Below are 19,600 nucleotides of genomic sequence, written 5' to 3' on the forward strand. Positions count from 1 at the left end.
AAATTCGCTTCCATAGGTCTGTTTGTCTTTATGTTTGTGTCAAGAACGTGTAAATATAATTAAATATAATCTAAATATTATGTTTATTTATTTTCAAGTCACTTTTTTCCACAAGGGTCACAGGAGAAGCAAACTGATTTTGCATTGGAAAATAATAAAAGTTACATTGTTAAATAATATTCACAGTCCATTTCTCAACACATTGGTTCCAAAGCACATTAACAGCTGAAATATAGAACGTGGGGTAACATTACCGTAAATAAGACCTGATTCATATACAGACCTGACCAAAAGTGTCAGTTGAAATTTTTCTACAATAAGCTTTTGGGAAATTTGGGCCTTAATGAGGTTTAAAGTAGAGCTATAATATGGAAAAGCTAGTGAGTGGGAGACAAAAAACATTTTGAATTAAAACACCACAGGCTATAAAAATCTAAATCTGCTAAAAATTATCTTTTTTGTCAGGGATTCTTATGGTCAAGAGCTCCTGATAGCTAAAGCTGACAAGTTTTCTCTTTTTGAACATGGTCGGATCGTCCAGCTCCATAAGCAAGGCCTCTAGCAACATGGCCTACTCCTAACCCCCTTACTTGCTTTTGCATATTGTAGCTCTACTTAAAATTTCATTCATAGATTCAAACCTGTTAAGGGGAAATTCTAAATATTTTTCAACTGATCTTTAGATTTTGATCAAGGCTAGTTGAGCCAATTAGTCCACTAATTGCAAAACTGATAGATTTATCAAATATGAAAACAATGATTTGTAGCAGCTCCATTCTAAATAATGGAAAAGCAAACCTTGCTAGTGAAGATTTCTGCGCTTTACTGGTGTCTATGAGCTCAAGGCTGACATCCACCATATCCACCAAAATTGACAAGTTGGTGAAGACGTCTCCACTCAACACGGTCTGAAAATAAACACCACCTGTCATTAATACTCTCTCATTTCCTGTCCTCATTTCATTCATCATCATAATTGGGGCTTTGAGAATGGGACCATAATAAAATAATGTTTTTTTGTGCATACCAGAGGTCGGGTGAAAACGTTAAATTGGGGATGGGTCAACAACTTACGTAGATACTGGGGTCTTGCAGGTTGAAGGGTCTGAGAAATTCCTCAATAGGTTCTCCAAGATTGTTCTCCAGCAGTCCTCGAATTAGCTGATAGTGTTTTGGATCGAGAGAGCACTGCACTGATGACAGACTGCCGTAGATAGTCATATCAGGAACTGCATGGCTGAGCTCACTGGAAAAACCAAGCAAAAGTTTAAAAAATATATTTTTTATTCATGTTTTTTGATTGTGAATAGTGGTTCATTCCATTTTGACTGAGAGTTAAAAATAACTTGATGTCCATTGCTGACAGCCAATGGGTTAAAGCACAGGGGTCAAATTCAATGTCAGGAGGCGAGATTTGGCCCACCACATCATTTTGTTTGGCCAAAAAGTGTACAATGTGGATCGATTTTATGTTCTCAATAGAAGAAAATTTGACTAAATGTTCAGTAGTCCTCAAAGATAACAAAATGTAATAAAATAATAAAAAGATTTTACTTTGTTTTAATTTAAAGTGAATGAATTATTTTATTAAATGTAAACATTCGAATATTTCCATTTTTTTAATGTGCCTTCAATTTAAAAATATAAAAACGCAAATGAAATACAATAAAATGTAATTAAAGGTTTTTACTGTTTTTACCTTTTTTAAAAATAGATAAAATATTTCAAAAAATGAAAAGATAAACATAAAAATGACTAAAAGGTATTTACATTTCTTAGTTTTTAATTAAATAAAAATAACCAACAATGAAAAATAAATTTAATATTTAATCTTTGTCCTTTTATTTATTAAAAACAATTAATTTAATGAATAAACTGAATATTTACAGATTTTCACCCTTTCAGTTTTTTGTTTACTTAAAAGGACGAATAAATAAATGAAACTGAAAATTAACTACCAGACTACAGTGGTACCTCGACATACGAGAAAATTGAGATACGAGTAAAATTTCGGGCAAAATTTTGACGGAAAAAAAACACTGAAAATAATGCAACGCTCCGCCCAGTGCTCGTAGATATCTGTTATACACGAAAGAGATGCGGCAAAAAGACAGTGCGCTACAATGATAAACAGCCTCTCAGGTCTTGGCCACCTGGCTTTCTAGCATCTCGAAATTTTTCTCGTATCTAGAGACAATTATTTGCTCGAAATTTTACTCGTATCTCGAAATGCTCGTATGTAGGGGTGCTCGTATGTAGGGGTACCACTGTACTATTAAACCACTAGTTATTTGATACTTTGTTAATAGATGGCGAATTAGAACAAATGAAACATTTTTTCCAATCCAATATCCTGTTTTGGGTATTTTTTCCAGAGGGTTGGAACGAATTAATTTGTTTTTAGTTCATTTCAACGGGAAACGTTCGTTTGAGTTATGAGAAAATCGACTTACGAGCTCAGTCCCGGAACGAATTAAGCTCGAGGTACCACTGTATTTGCTACCAAGAGGCTAAAAAGGTCAACAAAGTCTAACCATTTAACTGACAATTAAAATAATTGGCAGGTCTTTTGATAATCGTTTATTGGTGTATAAGCCCCAATTGGAAAACAATAAGGCTGTCCAAATGAAAAAATAACTACAATATGGCCCACGACAATGATGAGTTTGACACTCCTGGTTTAAAGGAAAATAAAGTAGAAATCACCTGTCTAAGTTCCGTTCTACTTTAAGCTGAAGACGACAGCACTCCTTCAGCAGGTTTCCTCCCATCCGCCGGACAACATAGGATGGAAAAATAACATCTGAAATTTCAGTGGCTGTACACGATTGGCAAGGCAGGCGCTCTGCAGCAAAAATATCCATCTGCTGCAGATCCAGAGCAATGCAATCCAAAAGACACACGTGCGTCTCTGAGAGGAAAAAAACAAATGAGATGATTTTTAGGTTTTACAATTAAATCCCCTACATTAACAGTCAATCCAAAAATAAATAAAGTGTTTTCTTTTTTTGAATTAGGGACACCAACCCGATGAGATTGGATCACTACCCCAATCCTGAACTGTGTCATGATGTGCACTCCCGTTAGAACAAAAGGTGGCGTTGCTGGGGGACGTTGGATACCATGTCTTCTCATAAGACCACGCTTCAGCATTTTGCGCAGGCTCCTTTTTCAAAAGAAAGCAGTCATTTATTGTGAAAACTGGGTTGTGTGGCAGAGCCATGACATGAAAAACTTTAAATAGATAATTAAATTGAGTCCAACTGCTTTGCAGTTTTCCCCCAGTGCTATATGAGCGCCACCAGGTTTCTCTAAGCTAAAAGACAACTATAAAAGAAAGTAATAAACCATGTCTTGTGATAGGGTTGGCAAACTCTTAGGTTCGATATGTAAACAAACCTGCTCCAGCTCATTGCCATTGAACTATAAACTGCATTGTATATTTGTCTATTTCAATTTCAAGACTGAGCCATTTTGTAAGAAACATTTTTTTAAGTATTGCTAAAAATGTCCTATAAGTACACATACGTGTTCATTTAAATTTTCCTTTGACTTAGCATTTAAAAAAAACATGATGGCTTCACATGTTTTTTGGGGGGAACCCAGCATTTTGTTTTTAAATCTGGAAATATATCTGGAAATAAATTGCCCAATAACTAAAGCAGTAGCCAAATTTTCTAGCTTGTTAAATCATTATTGTCACAGAGCACAAAACAAAAATTTGGAGAAAAAAAATAAAGTTCGTATATCGACTTTTTCCCCTTTTTGCTGGAGTTCCCTGGTATTGGATATTTTGTGTTCATGCTCCACCCACAATTTTGAAACAAACATGCAAAAAGGACCAAAAGAAAAAGGTGCGATTAACAGGCTGCCCAGAAAATTGGCAATTCAAACAAATAGGAGTGTACTCAAGAGAAAACAAGCAGTGCTGTAATGAGGAAGTGAAACTTTCTCAAGCAACCAGTCCCAATTTCCATGTCTGAAGTGAGAATTGAACAATCTACTATCTGGTCCTTAGTCCCAATAACTTTTTATATTTAAAGACTACATATTAACGTAAAAGATAAGAAAGGCTGAGTGTTCCATTTTGGTGTGTTCATCATCAAAACAACAACACAAAAGGAGTTAGTGTAGAGTTAGATATGGAAACAAATGTTTAGGTCGTCAATGGAGGACTATGACTCACCAGAGAAGGAAAAAAGGTATGTGCCATGGTCATTTTTTCTACCTTGTCACGAGCGGAGAAAGTGCCGTATGCACCAGCTGGTAAGAAGCAGTTCTGCAGCTTTAGCTGCCCGAGATTTGCAACAATGACTTTTGCTGAACTTGAGCTTTCTGGGATGATAATGACTGGAGCACCAGCTTCAATATCAAGCAGAACTCTGGATGCGCGATGAGGACGGTCTCGTATCTGCAGTGAAGTAAAACATAAAGAAGCCAAATCTTGGGGGTGTTGACTGTTTGGCTGTCAACAGGATGCCTGTGTTGAGGATGGTGGAAAGTATATACGTTCGAAGGGAGAGCAGGGATTGTTGTCACAACGGTTGGTTGTATATGTCCATCACCAAAGAAGGGGTGTTGCATAATATCAAGATTGAAATTATCCAAACTGAGTGAAGAAAAGCATCGACATTATCTTAAAAATTAAGTGACACATCACTTATGGTGAGTGGCAATTGAGGCAGTTTTTAAGGTCAAAATCTTAAGCCCCTCACTATTCTTTTAACCCCTTGATGTGTTTTGTTGCAAAATAGTCACATCCAAATCAAAGCTACCTCGATGTTATTTTTTTGAAATTGATATCATTAAAAAGTATGAGTAAAAAAGCTATAATAGACTATAGCTTTTTTTCTTATTTTCCTTGTATTCAAAGTGTGCATATAAATCCTGGAATAGCATCATGTGTTAGTCATACTTACAGTTTGGCCCTCCATCGCAGCTCTTTGCCTGCCAAGCACATCCTGTAATTGCGTGAAGTGCTGGATGAAGGCCACCACTTCAGCCTGGAAGCGTTGAGTATGGACATACTGGACTGAGGCCATCAGCATTGAAACCTTTATGTCATATTCACGCTCGAGGTAAGGATCTGGACGACCATATCTGGAACAGAATCCAAAAGGTGATAAAAAGTATGTCAGGACTGGATACCGAAATTGCACTGCTGTGATATGTACCTGTGAATATTGAATATTAGAGCTTCCCCTCCACGTGTAGTGAAACGTTCCCTGTAGAGATCGCCATGTGGGGTAAGATCACTGAGGTACAAACTTCCCAAACTGCCTGTCAATACCAGGTTGCTGTCTAAAAAAAATTCAGCAAATGAAAAATTAAAAGTTGAGGATCACATAACTATCAACAGACAGTACTTGTAAATGTTTCAGTATGTTTGTGGACATATTCAACAACATACCCAACATTTCCAGGTGGGCAGATAATTTGATCACACTGGCTCTGGCAAGGTCATTGCCTTCTTTGTTCAATACAAGAGACAAGGAATGAACCTAAAATTTAAAACAAAAACAGATTTTTCAAGCAAGTTGGGAGACAGATGTAACACCAAACACAATTCAATATTGTTTATATCTTTGAAGCAATTAGTCAGGAAATGACTTCAAAATCAGTAAAATAATAACATTAATGACACTAAATCATCGTTTCTGTGTCGATCACTAGGCGTCGGCATCACTACAGGATCTAGCCAGTCCCCATTGATCTATAATCCTTATAAAAGCGTGATTTATGGGTGTGTGAGTGTTTGTGTGGATGTTAAGATTCTCTCGCTATGTTTGTCCAAACCATGCAACGTAGAGAGTTGAAATTTGTATGGCTTTTTTAACGGCTGTTGGATCCTAATAGACGAGTGATTGAATTTCTTGTGTAAACAATCTTTTATTTGTTAAACACCCATTTTTCAAAATATATATATTTAAATAATGCAACAATTGTTAAACACCCATTTTTCAAAAGATTTTTTTTAAATAATGCAACAATTGTCTTTCGGTTCTAAACAAGCAAGGGGGACCGCCAAAGCCAGGCCCCCCTGCTTGTTAAAACTATGACGGCAATATTTACTTTAACCCTATATAATACATAATACTACCAATACTTAAGTCACAGAAATACCTTCAGGTCCCATTTGGAGTTGACGACCTCGTTTGGGACCTCCTCAGCGAGGTCTGGCTCAAAGTGAGGATGTCCTGGCACAGAATGAGAGAAACCAGAAGGCATTGCATGGTTATTGGCTGTGGAGCCAATACCAAAGAAATCCAGAATGACGACCCAGGTCTGCAATGTGATTAACACGTCCAGGCAGTTAAAGTCAATATCGATACTTCGCCCGACTCCGCCGTAACGGCTTTTGAACTCTGGGTGGGTCGGATCCACGAGTAAGACATTGATGTGAACTAATGACTCATCAAATTCAGAAGGTGGTTGGGGGGACGATGTAGGGTGAGTTGGGGAAGGCGGTGGAGTGCTCGGACAGTCCGGATCCTTCTTACATTTACGATGACCTGCTGAAGGAGTTCCAGCATGTCTTTGGTAGAGTTTGAAGACATTCTGGGCCTCTTCCATATGGGAGGGCAATGAACGAGGCATATCTGGGAACTGGGCATTGGAAGCAGATGGACAACTATGAGAGAGGTATTCTTTAGGACTGAATGTAGAGGGTTTTGGGGCACCCCGAGACATCATAAGATGTTTATGCTCAGGGTTCTGTTCTAGGAGATCCTCCATGAGCAGTGAACGCAGAATTAGCTGTACTTCCAATAAATTTGGATGTTCTTTGGTGAAGTCTCCCTCCAAGTCACGGAAGTGCAAACTGATTAAGCCTTGGGAGCCCTGGGAAAGGTCAGCACTTAGCTGGACCTGTAATTCTGCCACATGAACATTTACTTTCAGCTGAGTAAATGCAGAAGAGTGATGAGTATTCTTTTGAGAATGTAGAGGCAAAGGCGAGGAGAGAATTGAGTGTGACAAGCTGATGTAAGGAGGATCCTTTGCAAACAGTCCACCGTGAGGGTCAGGAAAGCGGTGTGGTCTGGTAGAGGATGGAGTTGGTGGTGGTGGTGTTGGTGGTTGACTGGGTTTCACATGTTGCTCCTCTATGAGAAATAAATTATCCAGTGTTTGGAGGACCTGTTCATACACAGTCTTGCAAAGGAACACCTATAAGCAGAGACATACATGAAGACACAATTCATTTTCTGTGCTGCTTAGCTTCACAAGTAAATATGCACACTTGTGGTCAGAAGGAATGACATCTTAAATTAGCTGCCTGAATTTTGCCAGTCTGCCCAACGTCAGCAGTGGTTACAATTAGAACACTATCAGAATGCCATAGCCTAATCCATTGCCATTAAACAAATTGTGGGCCACCTCCAAATGACTACCACTATACATTCTTTTAAATGAATATTTACCTGAACAGGTTTGACAAATTTTCCCTCAACTCTCAGTAACCCTGTGGTCTTGCATGATTCTTTGGTGGTGAGAAAAGCATGTATGTCGTCATCTATGGTGGCCTTCTCCAGGGTGAACTCAATAGTGGTGTCTGTTAATATATGGAAGGCTGGTTGGGGGAAAAAGCAACATTAGTAAGATTGCTTAGAGGTTGTTAGTATGAATAATGTTACCTTTTCCTCGGCTGAGGTATTCAAAAAAGTCATGACGTGTGAACTGCGGTTCTCCATGACTGATGCTTCCATTTCGGGATGGTGAATCACTACCATTTTGTCCCCCCTTTTGCATTTTCCTCAAAACCAAATGACTCATGTTTAGTGAGTACAAGCGAATATCCTTCACAAGCACTTGCAGTTTCTCCTCTTCAGAATGTTGACCAGTGATAAAATTCTGGATGGTTATACTACCTAGATGCCCTACCAGCAGTTCAGGGTGCCCAGGTTTGCGAGGAATAGACACAACTGGCGATTCGATGTTTATATTTAGGGTCAACTTTACAAAGAACGTGTCTAAAGTGGGTTCCGTTTCCTCCATTGGAATATCCTCTTCATCCTCTAATGGATAAGACCAACTCTGTGTTCGGCTTCTTTTCGATGGAGTCTCAAAGAGTGAAAACATACCACTGTACTCTGCTGTCTTAGTGGCGAGAACTGTTGACACTTTGGTGGCAGCATTTTTCAACATGGAACGAAAATTATCCTCTGCCTCATTCGCAGAAAGACTCAACTCCATCAAGAACTTGGCCGAGTGGTTGTAATGCAAAGATGCCATATGCAAATGTAAAGTGCAGTCCCCTTGAAAATTCTCTAGAAGATGGAAATTTAGGGCTTCTGAAGGAGAAAGTTCTTTGTCAGCAAGTAGAGTTAGAACTTCATCATTTGGGGAGTCTTCTGCATTGCCAATGCTAACAACAAACTGGCTTCGGCCGCCTTCTTGGGTTAAGTCTACCAATTGAATGGAACCAAGAGACCCATTGATGTCCATTCGACTACCAACGGAAGCATTAACCTTGGTGCCAGTAATGCTAGCGGTTGCAATCTTCAGACCTTTTTTCTCAGCACCTAAAACGGTGCCCGTGGATACAGTTCTAAGGAGAAGAAGATTAAGTCTATGAATCTCGACAGTTAACTCTTTGTTGTGGTCATATGTTGACTGAAAAGTCCCATCTTCTTCCTCAGAGCAGGGCTGTATAGAAGGTTGCTGCAATGATGAAGACCAAGTGCCTTCTTCTTTGGGGAAAGACTTTTGAAGGAACTTAAGAAGTTCAACCATGGTCTCGGGGTTTAAAATAATGTCCAAGTTATTGACCTGCATGCTTATTACTTGAAGGGAGCTGTCCAGGTTCATGGAAGGACAATCAGAGCTCACAAACTGGTACTCTAATTTAATTAGGGCTTCTTGATCGTTGAGAAATAGGCTGAGAGTCGAGATTCTATCTGTGCGCAAACCGGAAGTTGGCTCAGTGGGATGGCTTTGTTGCTCGGAAGATCTGCTCTCATATGACATCGGGGAAGATGGCTGGCTCTCATGAAGACTGCCAGTGGGGATGTCAAAACTGAGATTCTTATGAGATGAAACCAAAAGGTCAAAGTCTGAGCCATAGGTTTGTAGGGTGTCGACCAAAAGAAGCCCATGGACAGTGAGAGAGACCTCTGCATCATACGGCCGCTTGACAAAATGAGCATTTGTGCCAAATACCTTGAGAACAGAAATGTAGCGTCCATCACTCTCCACTCCTAGCTGCATATAGTTTATCTTAAATTCAGCCAGCAGTAGACGTGACTCCACGAGGACTTCCCTCGTGTGCTGCTCTAATGTCATGACGCTTTGTGTCAAGTTCTTGGCTGAACCTTGAATTTTCCATGAACTGTCCTCTCTTTGAAAAATTTTCTCATGACGCAGAGTAAGCGGATCGGGGGACTTTGACACCGTATCTTGTCCTTGGTTTCCATTCCCAGCTGGACTGCTTAGCCTAGCCAGACAACTCCTCAAAGCTGTCATCTTTTCAAGGTTGATATGAACTTTTAGATCAGGTAGGGTTCCTGACAACACGGCGCCTGGCAACTGAGGATCTGAAGTATAGCGCAATCTCTGCTCCAGTTGCAACAACACGTTAAATTTCTCCACCACATGAGTCGGCCCAACTTCACTCTCTTGAAGGTTTTTCCAATTGTCCTTGTAGCGACCAACCATTATTTGCAGATCCTTGAAGGACAAAGAGTATCTTTCGTAAAGCTGTCTACAATAAGCCTTTGTATTCTCTGGTGAATTGAGGCTGGGAAGCTCAGAACATTTGAGCCAGTCTTTTAAGGGCATCTCAGGCTCAGGTGGAGACTCTGGAGGAGTGGCCAGGGGTGTCTGGTACTCCTCATCACTAAGGTCTTCCCTTTCAGGTTGAGAAGTTTTGCAGTCTTTAGAGTCATCTTCAAAAAAAAACACAAATATTTAGTGTTTTCCACAATGTGACATAAAAAATGGGGAATTTACCTTGACAGTTGGTGAGCAAAATCCTGCCCAAATCAACAATAACTAGCATTGGATCCCCTGACTGGAAATCATCAGGAAAAATGACTTGTGGTGCACAGATGTCCAGTTTCATTGTCCAACGCTTACTGTTTTCCTAGACAACATCACAAAATCTGTTAAATAATCTATTTGCCTTTTGAGTTACAAAACTTTTGAGTTTACTCACAATAAATTCTCCCACAAGAAGCTGATCGATGGTTTGTCGGATTTCTGCCTTTGTCTGCCGTTTTAACTTGTCGTACTGCCTCCTGGCAGCCTCGGCTACTTTCAGTTCTAACTCGGACTGATAGCCAAAACCTAGGACGTAACATTACATCACATTACTCATTACAGTTACAACCGACTGACGTAAATAGCATCGACTCACCAGAAGAATGGACACGTCCTTTATAAAAGAACTCTGTGACTTTTTTGATTGCTTGTGGGTTGTAGATGATGTTCAGTGGGCTAGTGTTCACTTCCAGTCTTCTTTCAAACTTTGACCTCAAAGGGTTACGCTCATAAATCATTTCAAACACTGGCGGTGAAACACTTTCTGCATTCAAAATCCGTGACAATAGAGAGCAAACATCTAATGTCAAGTCTACAATAAATGTAACAACTCAAGATATCCATGTGATAGAAGTGTCTATTAAAATTTATTAATGTTGAATTTGACAAAAATGACGCTTTACCTGGATTTCCACTGGGCTGCCCAGGTGTCTGATTAACAGCAATGACAACCATGTCCTGCACGCATGAAAGTCATGTTAAATGAACAATTTTCATTTTAATTTTTAATGCTACGACTGCATTATGCCTGGCTTCCGCCATAATCTATCACTTACTGATTTTGGAGAGACCAATACAGGGAAGATGGTGCCGTGTGTGGTCAAGTCTCTGAGAAACAAACCACCCAGCTTTACAGATAGTAAAGAAGACTCTGAGCGAGGCAAAGACTCCACAACCACTTTCACCTCTGTGGACATGACAGCACATCATGATAAGTTACAGTCATACCTCTACCTACAAGGTCCTCTCGGTTTAAAATTTTCAGGTTATGAAACCTAAAATCCAAGTTCCAAATTTCCCCAAGACATACATGCCTTTCCTGTATCCATTATTTTATTTTGAAATTGTCCCAGTAACATTGCGGCCTCCTTTACTTCCACTTGGAGTCTCCCACAACAACAACTCTCTTTTGACAGCCGTTTGTCGTCATGAAATTCTTTATTTAAAATTATTGGTGCGAATTAAATGAATAAGCAGGCCCTCTTATTCACCGAAAAACAGAAGATAAGAGAGTGGCGAGTGGTTGACTGATATTACGAGGCAATACGGCTGAACGCAACCCACCCAACCCACCTACTAGCCTCGATACGCTATTGAACCAGAAGGAAGCATTAAAACCGACGACTCTTTGGCACGGCCTCTCCGTACTGAACAACAAGATTGAGAGACTGTTAGTCCTTTGGAGTTCTATCTAGTACTAAATTGTTTTGAATTCATAATTTGAAGTTGTTTAGATGTGTGTTTATGTGCATGTGTTCGTGGGCTAACATTAACTTCCTCTTTACTGTATTGTACTACTGCACACAGAACATGTTTTTGGTCAATTATTATTCATTTTAATACATTAATATTTTTTTCTTTTCTTTTGGGGCACCGGTGGGAATTAAGGGCACAAGTTTCAATTGTGTGTATGTGATTGCTTGAAGATAAATGAATAAATAAACACTTCATCAATATGTTGTTCATCCTCAATTACATTCAAAATGTTACTCTTACCAGAAACCTCTAGCTGGATGACGCCACTCTCATGTGGTAGCTTGTCTTTAGTATCCTGATGAAAAAGAGTAACTCCACCTTTCTCCAGTGAAAACTCCAGGCGAGCAAACAAGTAATCTCGCCTGGTAAATGTGTTGAGAGTGTGGGAATCCTCCAGTGGATCAAAAAAGTCATCTGTTTCTGCTGTGGTGGGAAATAAAGCCAACAACACAAAGAATAGCTATGTGTTTCCAATCTGTTCGACAGGCCAGTATTCTCATCAGTTTTCTATGAAAAACCTCAAATGATTCAGATGGCCACCCTAAATGTTAATGTAGCTCACCCAGAATATCCCACGAGGACGGGCTTGGTAGAAGCCCGTCAGGGTTTTTGTCTGGGTCCATAGAATCGCCATACCAGCCGCCCCAGCCCGGAAACCATGACTGTAGGTACTGGATCATACCAGAGCTCCCACTCTTAGGGATGGATGTAGTGGGTGAACAGGGCTGGGGCTCATTACTGGTCTCTCGGACATTCTGCATGAAAGAAATAGTTACTTAGTTAGTTTTAATTTTTAAATACGTATATTGTATAATCTGGGAATTTTTGTGAGTTATCACCTCAACAATATCTTCCTGTTTTCGGAACCAATCATGGACAATTTCTCGTAGAATCTGTAGCTCTTCTATGGTTTGCTCCTCTTCTACTCGCTCAATCTCTCTCTTATTGACAAAGGGTAAAATGTAAAAATGAATTTAAAACATTTTAAAAATTAATAGCAGCAGCAGTAGATATAAACAATATAAAAAAATAAAATAAGGTGAGCATCAGTATCAATAATATTTGCTCTTATGTCTATAAACCAAGTTCCCAATTAATACATATCTTACATTCTTCAAGTGTGAAATTTAACGAGTTTGGCACTAGTCGACGTCCAATTCATTTGAACTGGGGAGCAGGCACCAAATGAACATTGCAAGCTCTCCCACTTCAAACGGATTGGATGTCTACGGCCGTCAATGTTAGTTTGGGTTGGATTGGATTGGATTACTTTATTCATCCCATATTCGGGAAATTTCCTTGTGACAGTAGCAAAAGGGTGAGAATGCAGATACAAGACAGGCATAGTTACAAGTTAGATAATACAATCACAAAGGCCGCAGAACAACAAAGGATATGAAGTTAGTTCAACGTTTAAAGTTTAGTTAAATATAAAATAACAATGAACATGAACAATACATAAGGAAAAAGTATATTTAAATAATATTTATTGTTGTTTTACCCCCTATTTTTTAAGTAAATTTAAAAAAATACGAAAGTTAGAAAATAATTGCCATTTCGAAACTCAGAGACTATTTTGGATATTTTCAGCATGTCTCTTAAAGACACGTTGACTATCAAAATAATTGTCAATTAATTTAATCATCAATTAGTGGTCTATTTGTTACTAAATCGCGGCAGCCTTAATTGTCAAACACAATAGCCACCCAAAGAAACCATAGCTATGATGTGGCCCATAGCAAAGGCGAAATGACTTTGACGCCCAAGGATTATTCGTTCCTTTACATTTTAGAAATCTAACCACTACAGCACAGTACCTCTTCTTGGGGGCTTAGTGGGACTCCTTTAAGTTTTCTGAAGTATAGGCTCGTGTAAGTTTGAACATCTCGGGCCCTCTGTAGGGCAAAGCTCCAATTTCTTCGATGCCGCTGTTCCCTGATCTCACTCAGATTTGCCTCAATGGCAAACAGCCACCATTGTCTGCAGCTAAGAAAAAATGTAAAGATGTCAACAGATTAGAAAATACAATTTAGCCTCAGTACTGTCTTACTTTCCAGAGACGATACAGTTTGGCCTCCATTTTCGGTAAAGTATTTCCCTTTCCCGACGGTATAGTTCTTTGAGAAATGCCATGATTTGTTGGTATTGGACCTGAAAGAACTTGTTTGAAAAAACAATCCATACAACTAGGTAGCATAATGATACAGACCTGAGACAAGTGCAATGACATGGTTTCTAGCTGAACGTGGCCTTGAATCCGTGGTGTGTGTCGAAATCTTAGAGGCTCCTTGGAAGCATTTCTTCTTAGCAATACAGAGGCAGACACTGGTTCAAATATATATTGGTGCGCCCATGTCTTCATACATTGGGTCATTGCTTCCTGCATGTTCACAAAATGGAAAAATTATATAACATTTTTTTCTTGGAATTGTACCAGAAGGAATAGAAAAAAAGTAATATATTGATTTTAGGGTTTGTCTAGCTGTTGGTAAAAAGTGTTTTCACAATTTTAGCTACAAAATAATGCCCTTACATGTCTGATTTTATCAAATTAATTAAACAACAGTATAGTCTATATATATTAATATATACACAAACACACACAGATACACACACACACATACATATATATACATACACACGCGCACACGCGCACGCACGCACACAACAGTCTACTATTAACTAGTAAATTCTGACCTGGATTTGATTAACAGGCAGTTTTGCTAGCATTTCACATTCTGTATCCCAGTAGATTCTGAAATCTTCAATCTCTAGCTGCTTTTGTCGAAAGGGATTCGAGGCCTACGGAAAGGAAAAACAAAGTATCTTCAAACCTTTTGTGAACCAAATACAGTGTGTTGAGTTGAGACACAGTAGTCCAGAAATCCTGAGCTACCAAGACGATACTTCTCAACATATGCTAGAGGTAGTCATTTTCATGTAAGTTACAAATATGTATATGTATATATATATATATATATATATATATTTTTTTTTTTTCTTTGTGCGTACTTTTTATATATATATATATATATATATATATATATATATATATATATATATATATATATATATATATAAAAAGTACGCACAAAGAAAAATATTTTACTTTTACCTAGCAGTCTATACATACATGATACAGATACCACAATATTTTACTGATAAGATCAAGATTTAGCGACTGTAGCAATCAATATGTTGGATGAAATTTATATCTACAATAACAATACTGGGCAAAATGATGGTATACATTGGCAAATGACAGTAAATTATGTTTCACCGTAATATTAACATCAGTACAGTCTATTGTAATAAGTTATTATGAATGTGAGCTCACCATACCAGCCAACCAGGGCTGTGATAAAATCACAAAACAACAAAAACATATCATCTCATTTTCTGAACCGTTTTATCCTCACTAGGGTTGCGGGGGTTGCTGGAGCCTATCTCAGCTGACTTCGGGCCAGAGGTGGGTGGACACCCTGAATTCGTGGCCAACCAATCGCAAGGCACAAGGAGATAAACAACCATTCACGCTCACACTCATACCTAGGGGCAATTTAGACTTTCCAATCAGCCTACCATGCATGGCCCGGAGAGAACCCACGCAGGTCCAGGGAGAACATGCAAACTCCACACAGGTGGACCGACCTGGATTTGAACACAGGTCCCCCACTGTGAGGCCGACGCACTAACCACTCAGCCGTTGGGCCGGTTGTACAAGAAAAATATATGGTGCCTAAATAAAATAAACAGTTAATGAAAATGATATAAGGTGATGAACACAGCCATTTCAAAATTGGGAAATAAATACAATTTACGATGCAGAAACTTCTGTACTTTAATTTTTCATCATGTTCTATAACAGCGACTGGTGGAGTGCTACACTACTTACCGTAGCTTTGGAAGGATTCTGAGCAGAAATATTATTGACGCATACACCAAAGGAGAAGGGCTTCTCTGGTTTGCAGGTGTCATCTTCAAATCTCAAGTGCACATCCTGGATGTTCAGCTAACCAAATGGATGCAAAAATTAGTTAGACCATTTGAAATCTGTAAAATCTACATCATTTGTACAGAGGCAACAGTGAAAGCCACCCACCCGCCAAAAAAGACAATATTTGAAGTACTTCAGTGGTACTACTAATATCAATATTAGAAGAATTACTGAGTCAATGTTGTTTGTATTTTAATATTTATGCAATTACTCATTAAACATTCAAGTTTCATGCAGCAAATGAAAAATACATTTGGAAAACCCCAGGTCGAATTACCTCAATGTTTTCCACAATCCTTGTTACCACTGAGGCAGTAACAGTGTACCAGTAGGACTCTCCTTTTTGTTCACATTCACTCTGAAGGAAAATCAGAAAAAAATTAGCATTCATTCATTCCTTCCTTCATTTTCTGAACCGCGTATCCGCACAAAGGTCGCTCGCAGGGGTGCCTGAGCCTATCCCAACTGACTTCGGCCAGTAGGCAGGGGACACCCTGAATCAGTGGCCAGCCAATCGCAGGGCATATAAATTATAGATTAAAAAAATATTAAAATAAAACTGAATGCATGCTTTTTACCACACAAAAACAAAACTATGGACAGAAATGTTTACACAACTAAATTTTCATTTGAAGTAAGTGGCTTCCATTGACGTCAATCTCAACGAAATATTTCAATGACATCCCAATCAAGGCATGTAAACAATACTTGAAAAATTAGGATTACAAAATACCCCATAAATAAAAAAATGGCAAAATACAAGACAAAGAAAACAGCAAAATTAGGAAAACCATGAATTTGTCATTTTTTAATGTATAAAAACTCAAGTGTTAGATTTATAAATATTTGATGCGTTAAAAAAAATTAAACAATATTAGTAAAACAGCATTTTGATTCATTAAAAAAAGTTGCCTCTATTATATATATATATATTTTTTTATTATTATTATTTTTATTTTTATTTATTTATTTATTTATTTATTTTTTTAAATACCACAGCCCATATTCTGTAAAAACTATTCTAATTCCTAGGCTGGCAGTGCACACTGACCGAGTGAAATCTAACATTGACGGCCATGCAGTGGGAAGGTTGTAAGTGACTATTAACTAACTTTCTACCTTTGACGGCAACAGACGTCCAATCTATTTTGAATGGGAGGGGCGAATGAGCGATCGTGCATTCACCCCTTTCAGTCAAAATGGGATGGTTGTCTATTGCGTTCAAAGTAAGTTTTTATTATACCTAAGATATTTTCTTCTTTTACTAATGACCACAACATATATTCTGTGAATACTATATCAACACACCTGGGATGGTAGAGAATTAGTTAAAGACTGCTCACTATCTAAGGATAGCAATTGAGTAACGGAAGCAATGCCACATTAGTTTTGTTTTGGTTTGTTTACACAAGTACAGCTGTCAACCTACTTTGAATTTGTCTTCCAGAGTTTTAAGGAGGCATTTTTTGCGCTCCCTCTGCTCCTCTTTTTCCTTCTCATCATCATACTCCTGGGGAATAGCAGGTCCAATAATGAGGTGAAGCTGGGACATGGAGATGACCCATGGGTCACTGTGAGGCCGATAAAACGGGATCTGGAGTGTGATTTTTCCAATGAAGCCTAGGAACAAAAGATCATTTAAAGAGCCTGTTTTAACATTTCCTACTATATTTCATTGATTCCTATTCCTGGCCTTGAGGTCATGCCATGTCCCACATTATGTAAAAAACCACCAGCTAATGGGGCCTGTAAAAGTAATTTCAGACGACAATGCCTTAAACACTTGGTTCCTGAATGTATATTTAATTAAAATACATAAAAGTGTATTTGGGGGAATCCATAGGTACAAGAAAAATAATAATATCAATATAACTCTGCAATTGCCTGGCAACCAATTCATGTATCTCACCTACTGCTCATTTTGGGTTTGGATAGACACCAGCACCCCTGTGATCCTCGTGAGGATAAGCACCTCAAAAAATGAGTGAATGAATACAAATGATTGGAAGTTAAGGGGTGCTGACCTTGCGGCCTTACCGATATCCTGGCCTCTTGGGGCCCAGTTTCAGGACAGGGAGATTATGATACATACATAAAATGAAGTGCAGAGCAATGATTGTCTTCATCTCAGTTAGCACGCGGGCATTGTACAAATTTCTTCAGCCACTAATTGGACGTCTAGCATCGTCATTGGCATTAAAAGAGTTTAATTTTTACTTGGGAATCATTTGGTCAAAACAAAATCTCACCTGTTTTGACCTCAAAGGGCAAGTCAAACTCTTTGAGGGCATCTTTCCTCAGAGGTAAGTTCTCTAGTTCAACTGCACCTGAAGAGTAAGAAAAAGTATTATATGCATTAGCAGCATAGCAGATGCAATGCATATTAATGTATGTATATTGGAATTAAAAAAAAAATAGACATGAACTGTGAGGTGGTGATAACCAGTCTTCCATGTGTCAATACTCTAACATTTAATAAATGTCATATTCACTCATCTCTTTGAGACCTGCGATTGGCTGGCAACCTATTGATGGAATAGGCTCCAGCACCCTGCTGCCACCCTAGTGAGAATAATCAGGTCAGAAAAATTGAATAAATTCAAAGGAACTGAAATAAGAGCCCATTTCAATTGTACCATGAATATATACGTAGGGACCTGGTTTTACATGTTATGGTTGCCTAATCTGGTGCATCAATGTTTTTATATAATTACCCTTGAGGAGTGCGATGGAGAGCTGATCTGTGTTTAAGTTGCTGACATATTTTCCCAAGTAAGTGTTTAGAACCCACGCAACAAGGCCTTCCAACATCCTGTTGGTTCAGGGGTGCCTCCTCTCAAAATGGGGGTAGACAAAAGGACAGCTCTCATGGAGGTGTCTGACAAACATACAAGAAAAATATACATGATAGAACTTTAAAATACAATAATGTCCATTTATTTGACATTTTGGTTTCCACGATTAACCCTTTAGAAGTGTTCTAAATGGTACAAGGAAAAAAAAGAACAAGGTGATGTCCACATACCATCACATTGTGTTTTGATGCCAGGTCTGAGTTTTTTTTATAACTATCCTTGCCCTATAAAAGGTTCACTGCTAACTAACTATTGCAGAGCTAAGTTCACACTAAAGTAAAGGCCTCAAAGTTCAGATTTATGCAGTGCCAGGACAGAGAGTGAATCACTTTTCTGATGCTTCATATCTGGATGTGTAATCCATTTATAAGGCAAGTGACTATTTGGAGTATGCAAATTTTTTAAACCTCCTACAGACCAGGCGTACCATATGTGAACATCACATTTTGGGTCATTGCGCTCACATTATCAACAATATTCACTGTTAACATTTGGCCTAGAATTGTGGCCAACATAACTCAAAAACATCAAATTTGGCCCACATGCCATAAATGTGATGGCTACACATGTGGACACCAGGTCTAATGATGTATACTACATGATTAATCATGTACATCTAGGAATTAAATACAATGTTAATAAAATGTGAAATAAAAACATAAATACACTCAGCTTATGCTTGCATTGAAGTGCATCAAAAACAATGTCACAAACTCACCGCCAGAGAAATGTGTTGCTTTCCATTGATCAGTCTTTCGTTGTTTTCATGATTATGATACCTAGTATCTTTGTTTGCAGAATGCCACTGGTGCTGAAAGTCCTGTCACTTGCACACAAGGCAGATCTAGTGACGGATATCGTTTTTAAAATAACTCTAAACAAGAGTTAAATTAGAACTGCATAAAACAAAAACAGACAAACCAAACAAACGGAGATAGCAGGCAACTCCAAAACCAAGGTGGCTCCGAAAGGGCAAGGTTGTAGTCCACACTCCACAGCTAACTAATAAGCTAAAACTAGCTAGACATTAGATGTCACCGTTCAAATAAGCCACACATTTGAGTAGAGAATTAGAAGACAAAATACTCTAAAGTAATCAGTTTTCATGGAAAACAAAGTTAATTCAGATCGAAAAAATATCTTTCAGACCATTTTAGATTTGTGTCGCACGATGTTATAACCATTGGACTTGTAACTTATACTTCCTGTCACGTGATCAAAACAAATCTTTGAC

General features: G+C 38.4%; 1 protein-coding gene across 2 annotated transcripts in view; it reads right to left on the reverse strand.

The window, feature by feature from the left end:
- vps13d (vacuolar protein sorting 13 homolog D) overlaps window positions 1–19,583 on the reverse strand; it is a 44,198-nt gene extending 24,615 nt beyond the window's left edge. For both annotated transcript variants that reach the window (XM_077618672.1, XM_077618598.1), the window contains exons 1-29: window positions 19,085–19,583; window positions 18,226–18,389; window positions 17,761–17,838; window positions 16,941–17,131; window positions 15,789–15,869; window positions 15,410–15,526; window positions 14,212–14,316; window positions 13,724–13,894; window positions 13,565–13,665; window positions 13,332–13,500; window positions 12,354–12,455; window positions 12,077–12,269; window positions 11,755–11,937; window positions 10,815–10,945; window positions 10,662–10,716; window positions 10,355–10,522; window positions 10,154–10,284; window positions 9,949–10,081; window positions 7,635–9,884; window positions 7,422–7,570; window positions 6,124–7,167; window positions 5,411–5,501; window positions 5,175–5,301; window positions 4,920–5,100; window positions 4,187–4,411; window positions 3,028–3,166; window positions 2,707–2,911; window positions 1,075–1,246; window positions 799–908 (exon numbers count right to left, since the gene is read on the reverse strand). In XM_077618672.1, the coding sequence (XP_077474798.1) occupies window positions 799–908; window positions 1,075–1,246; window positions 2,707–2,911; window positions 3,028–3,166; window positions 4,187–4,411; window positions 4,920–5,100; window positions 5,175–5,301; window positions 5,411–5,501; window positions 6,124–7,167; window positions 7,422–7,570; window positions 7,635–9,884; window positions 9,949–10,081; window positions 10,154–10,284; window positions 10,355–10,522; window positions 10,662–10,716; window positions 10,815–10,945; window positions 11,755–11,937; window positions 12,077–12,269; window positions 12,354–12,455; window positions 13,332–13,500; window positions 13,565–13,665; window positions 13,724–13,894; window positions 14,212–14,316; window positions 15,410–15,526; window positions 15,789–15,869; window positions 16,941–17,131; window positions 17,761–17,838; window positions 18,226–18,322 (6,899 nt within the window). In that variant the 5' untranslated portion in view covers window positions 18,323–18,389; window positions 19,085–19,583. The remainder of the gene's footprint in view (window positions 1–798; window positions 909–1,074; window positions 1,247–2,706; window positions 2,912–3,027; window positions 3,167–4,186; window positions 4,412–4,919; window positions 5,101–5,174; window positions 5,302–5,410; window positions 5,502–6,123; window positions 7,168–7,421; window positions 7,571–7,634; window positions 9,885–9,948; window positions 10,082–10,153; window positions 10,285–10,354; window positions 10,523–10,661; window positions 10,717–10,814; window positions 10,946–11,754; window positions 11,938–12,076; window positions 12,270–12,353; window positions 12,456–13,331; window positions 13,501–13,564; window positions 13,666–13,723; window positions 13,895–14,211; window positions 14,317–15,409; window positions 15,527–15,788; window positions 15,870–16,940; window positions 17,132–17,760; window positions 17,839–18,225; window positions 18,390–19,084) is intronic.
- Window positions 19,584–19,600: the final 17 nt, after the last annotated feature.

The sequence above is a fragment of the Stigmatopora argus genome, chromosome 1 (assembly GCF_051989625.1).
Source record: "Stigmatopora argus isolate UIUO_Sarg chromosome 1, RoL_Sarg_1.0, whole genome shotgun sequence".
In the NCBI taxonomy this organism is placed as follows: domain Eukaryota; kingdom Metazoa; phylum Chordata; class Actinopteri; order Syngnathiformes; family Syngnathidae; genus Stigmatopora; species Stigmatopora argus.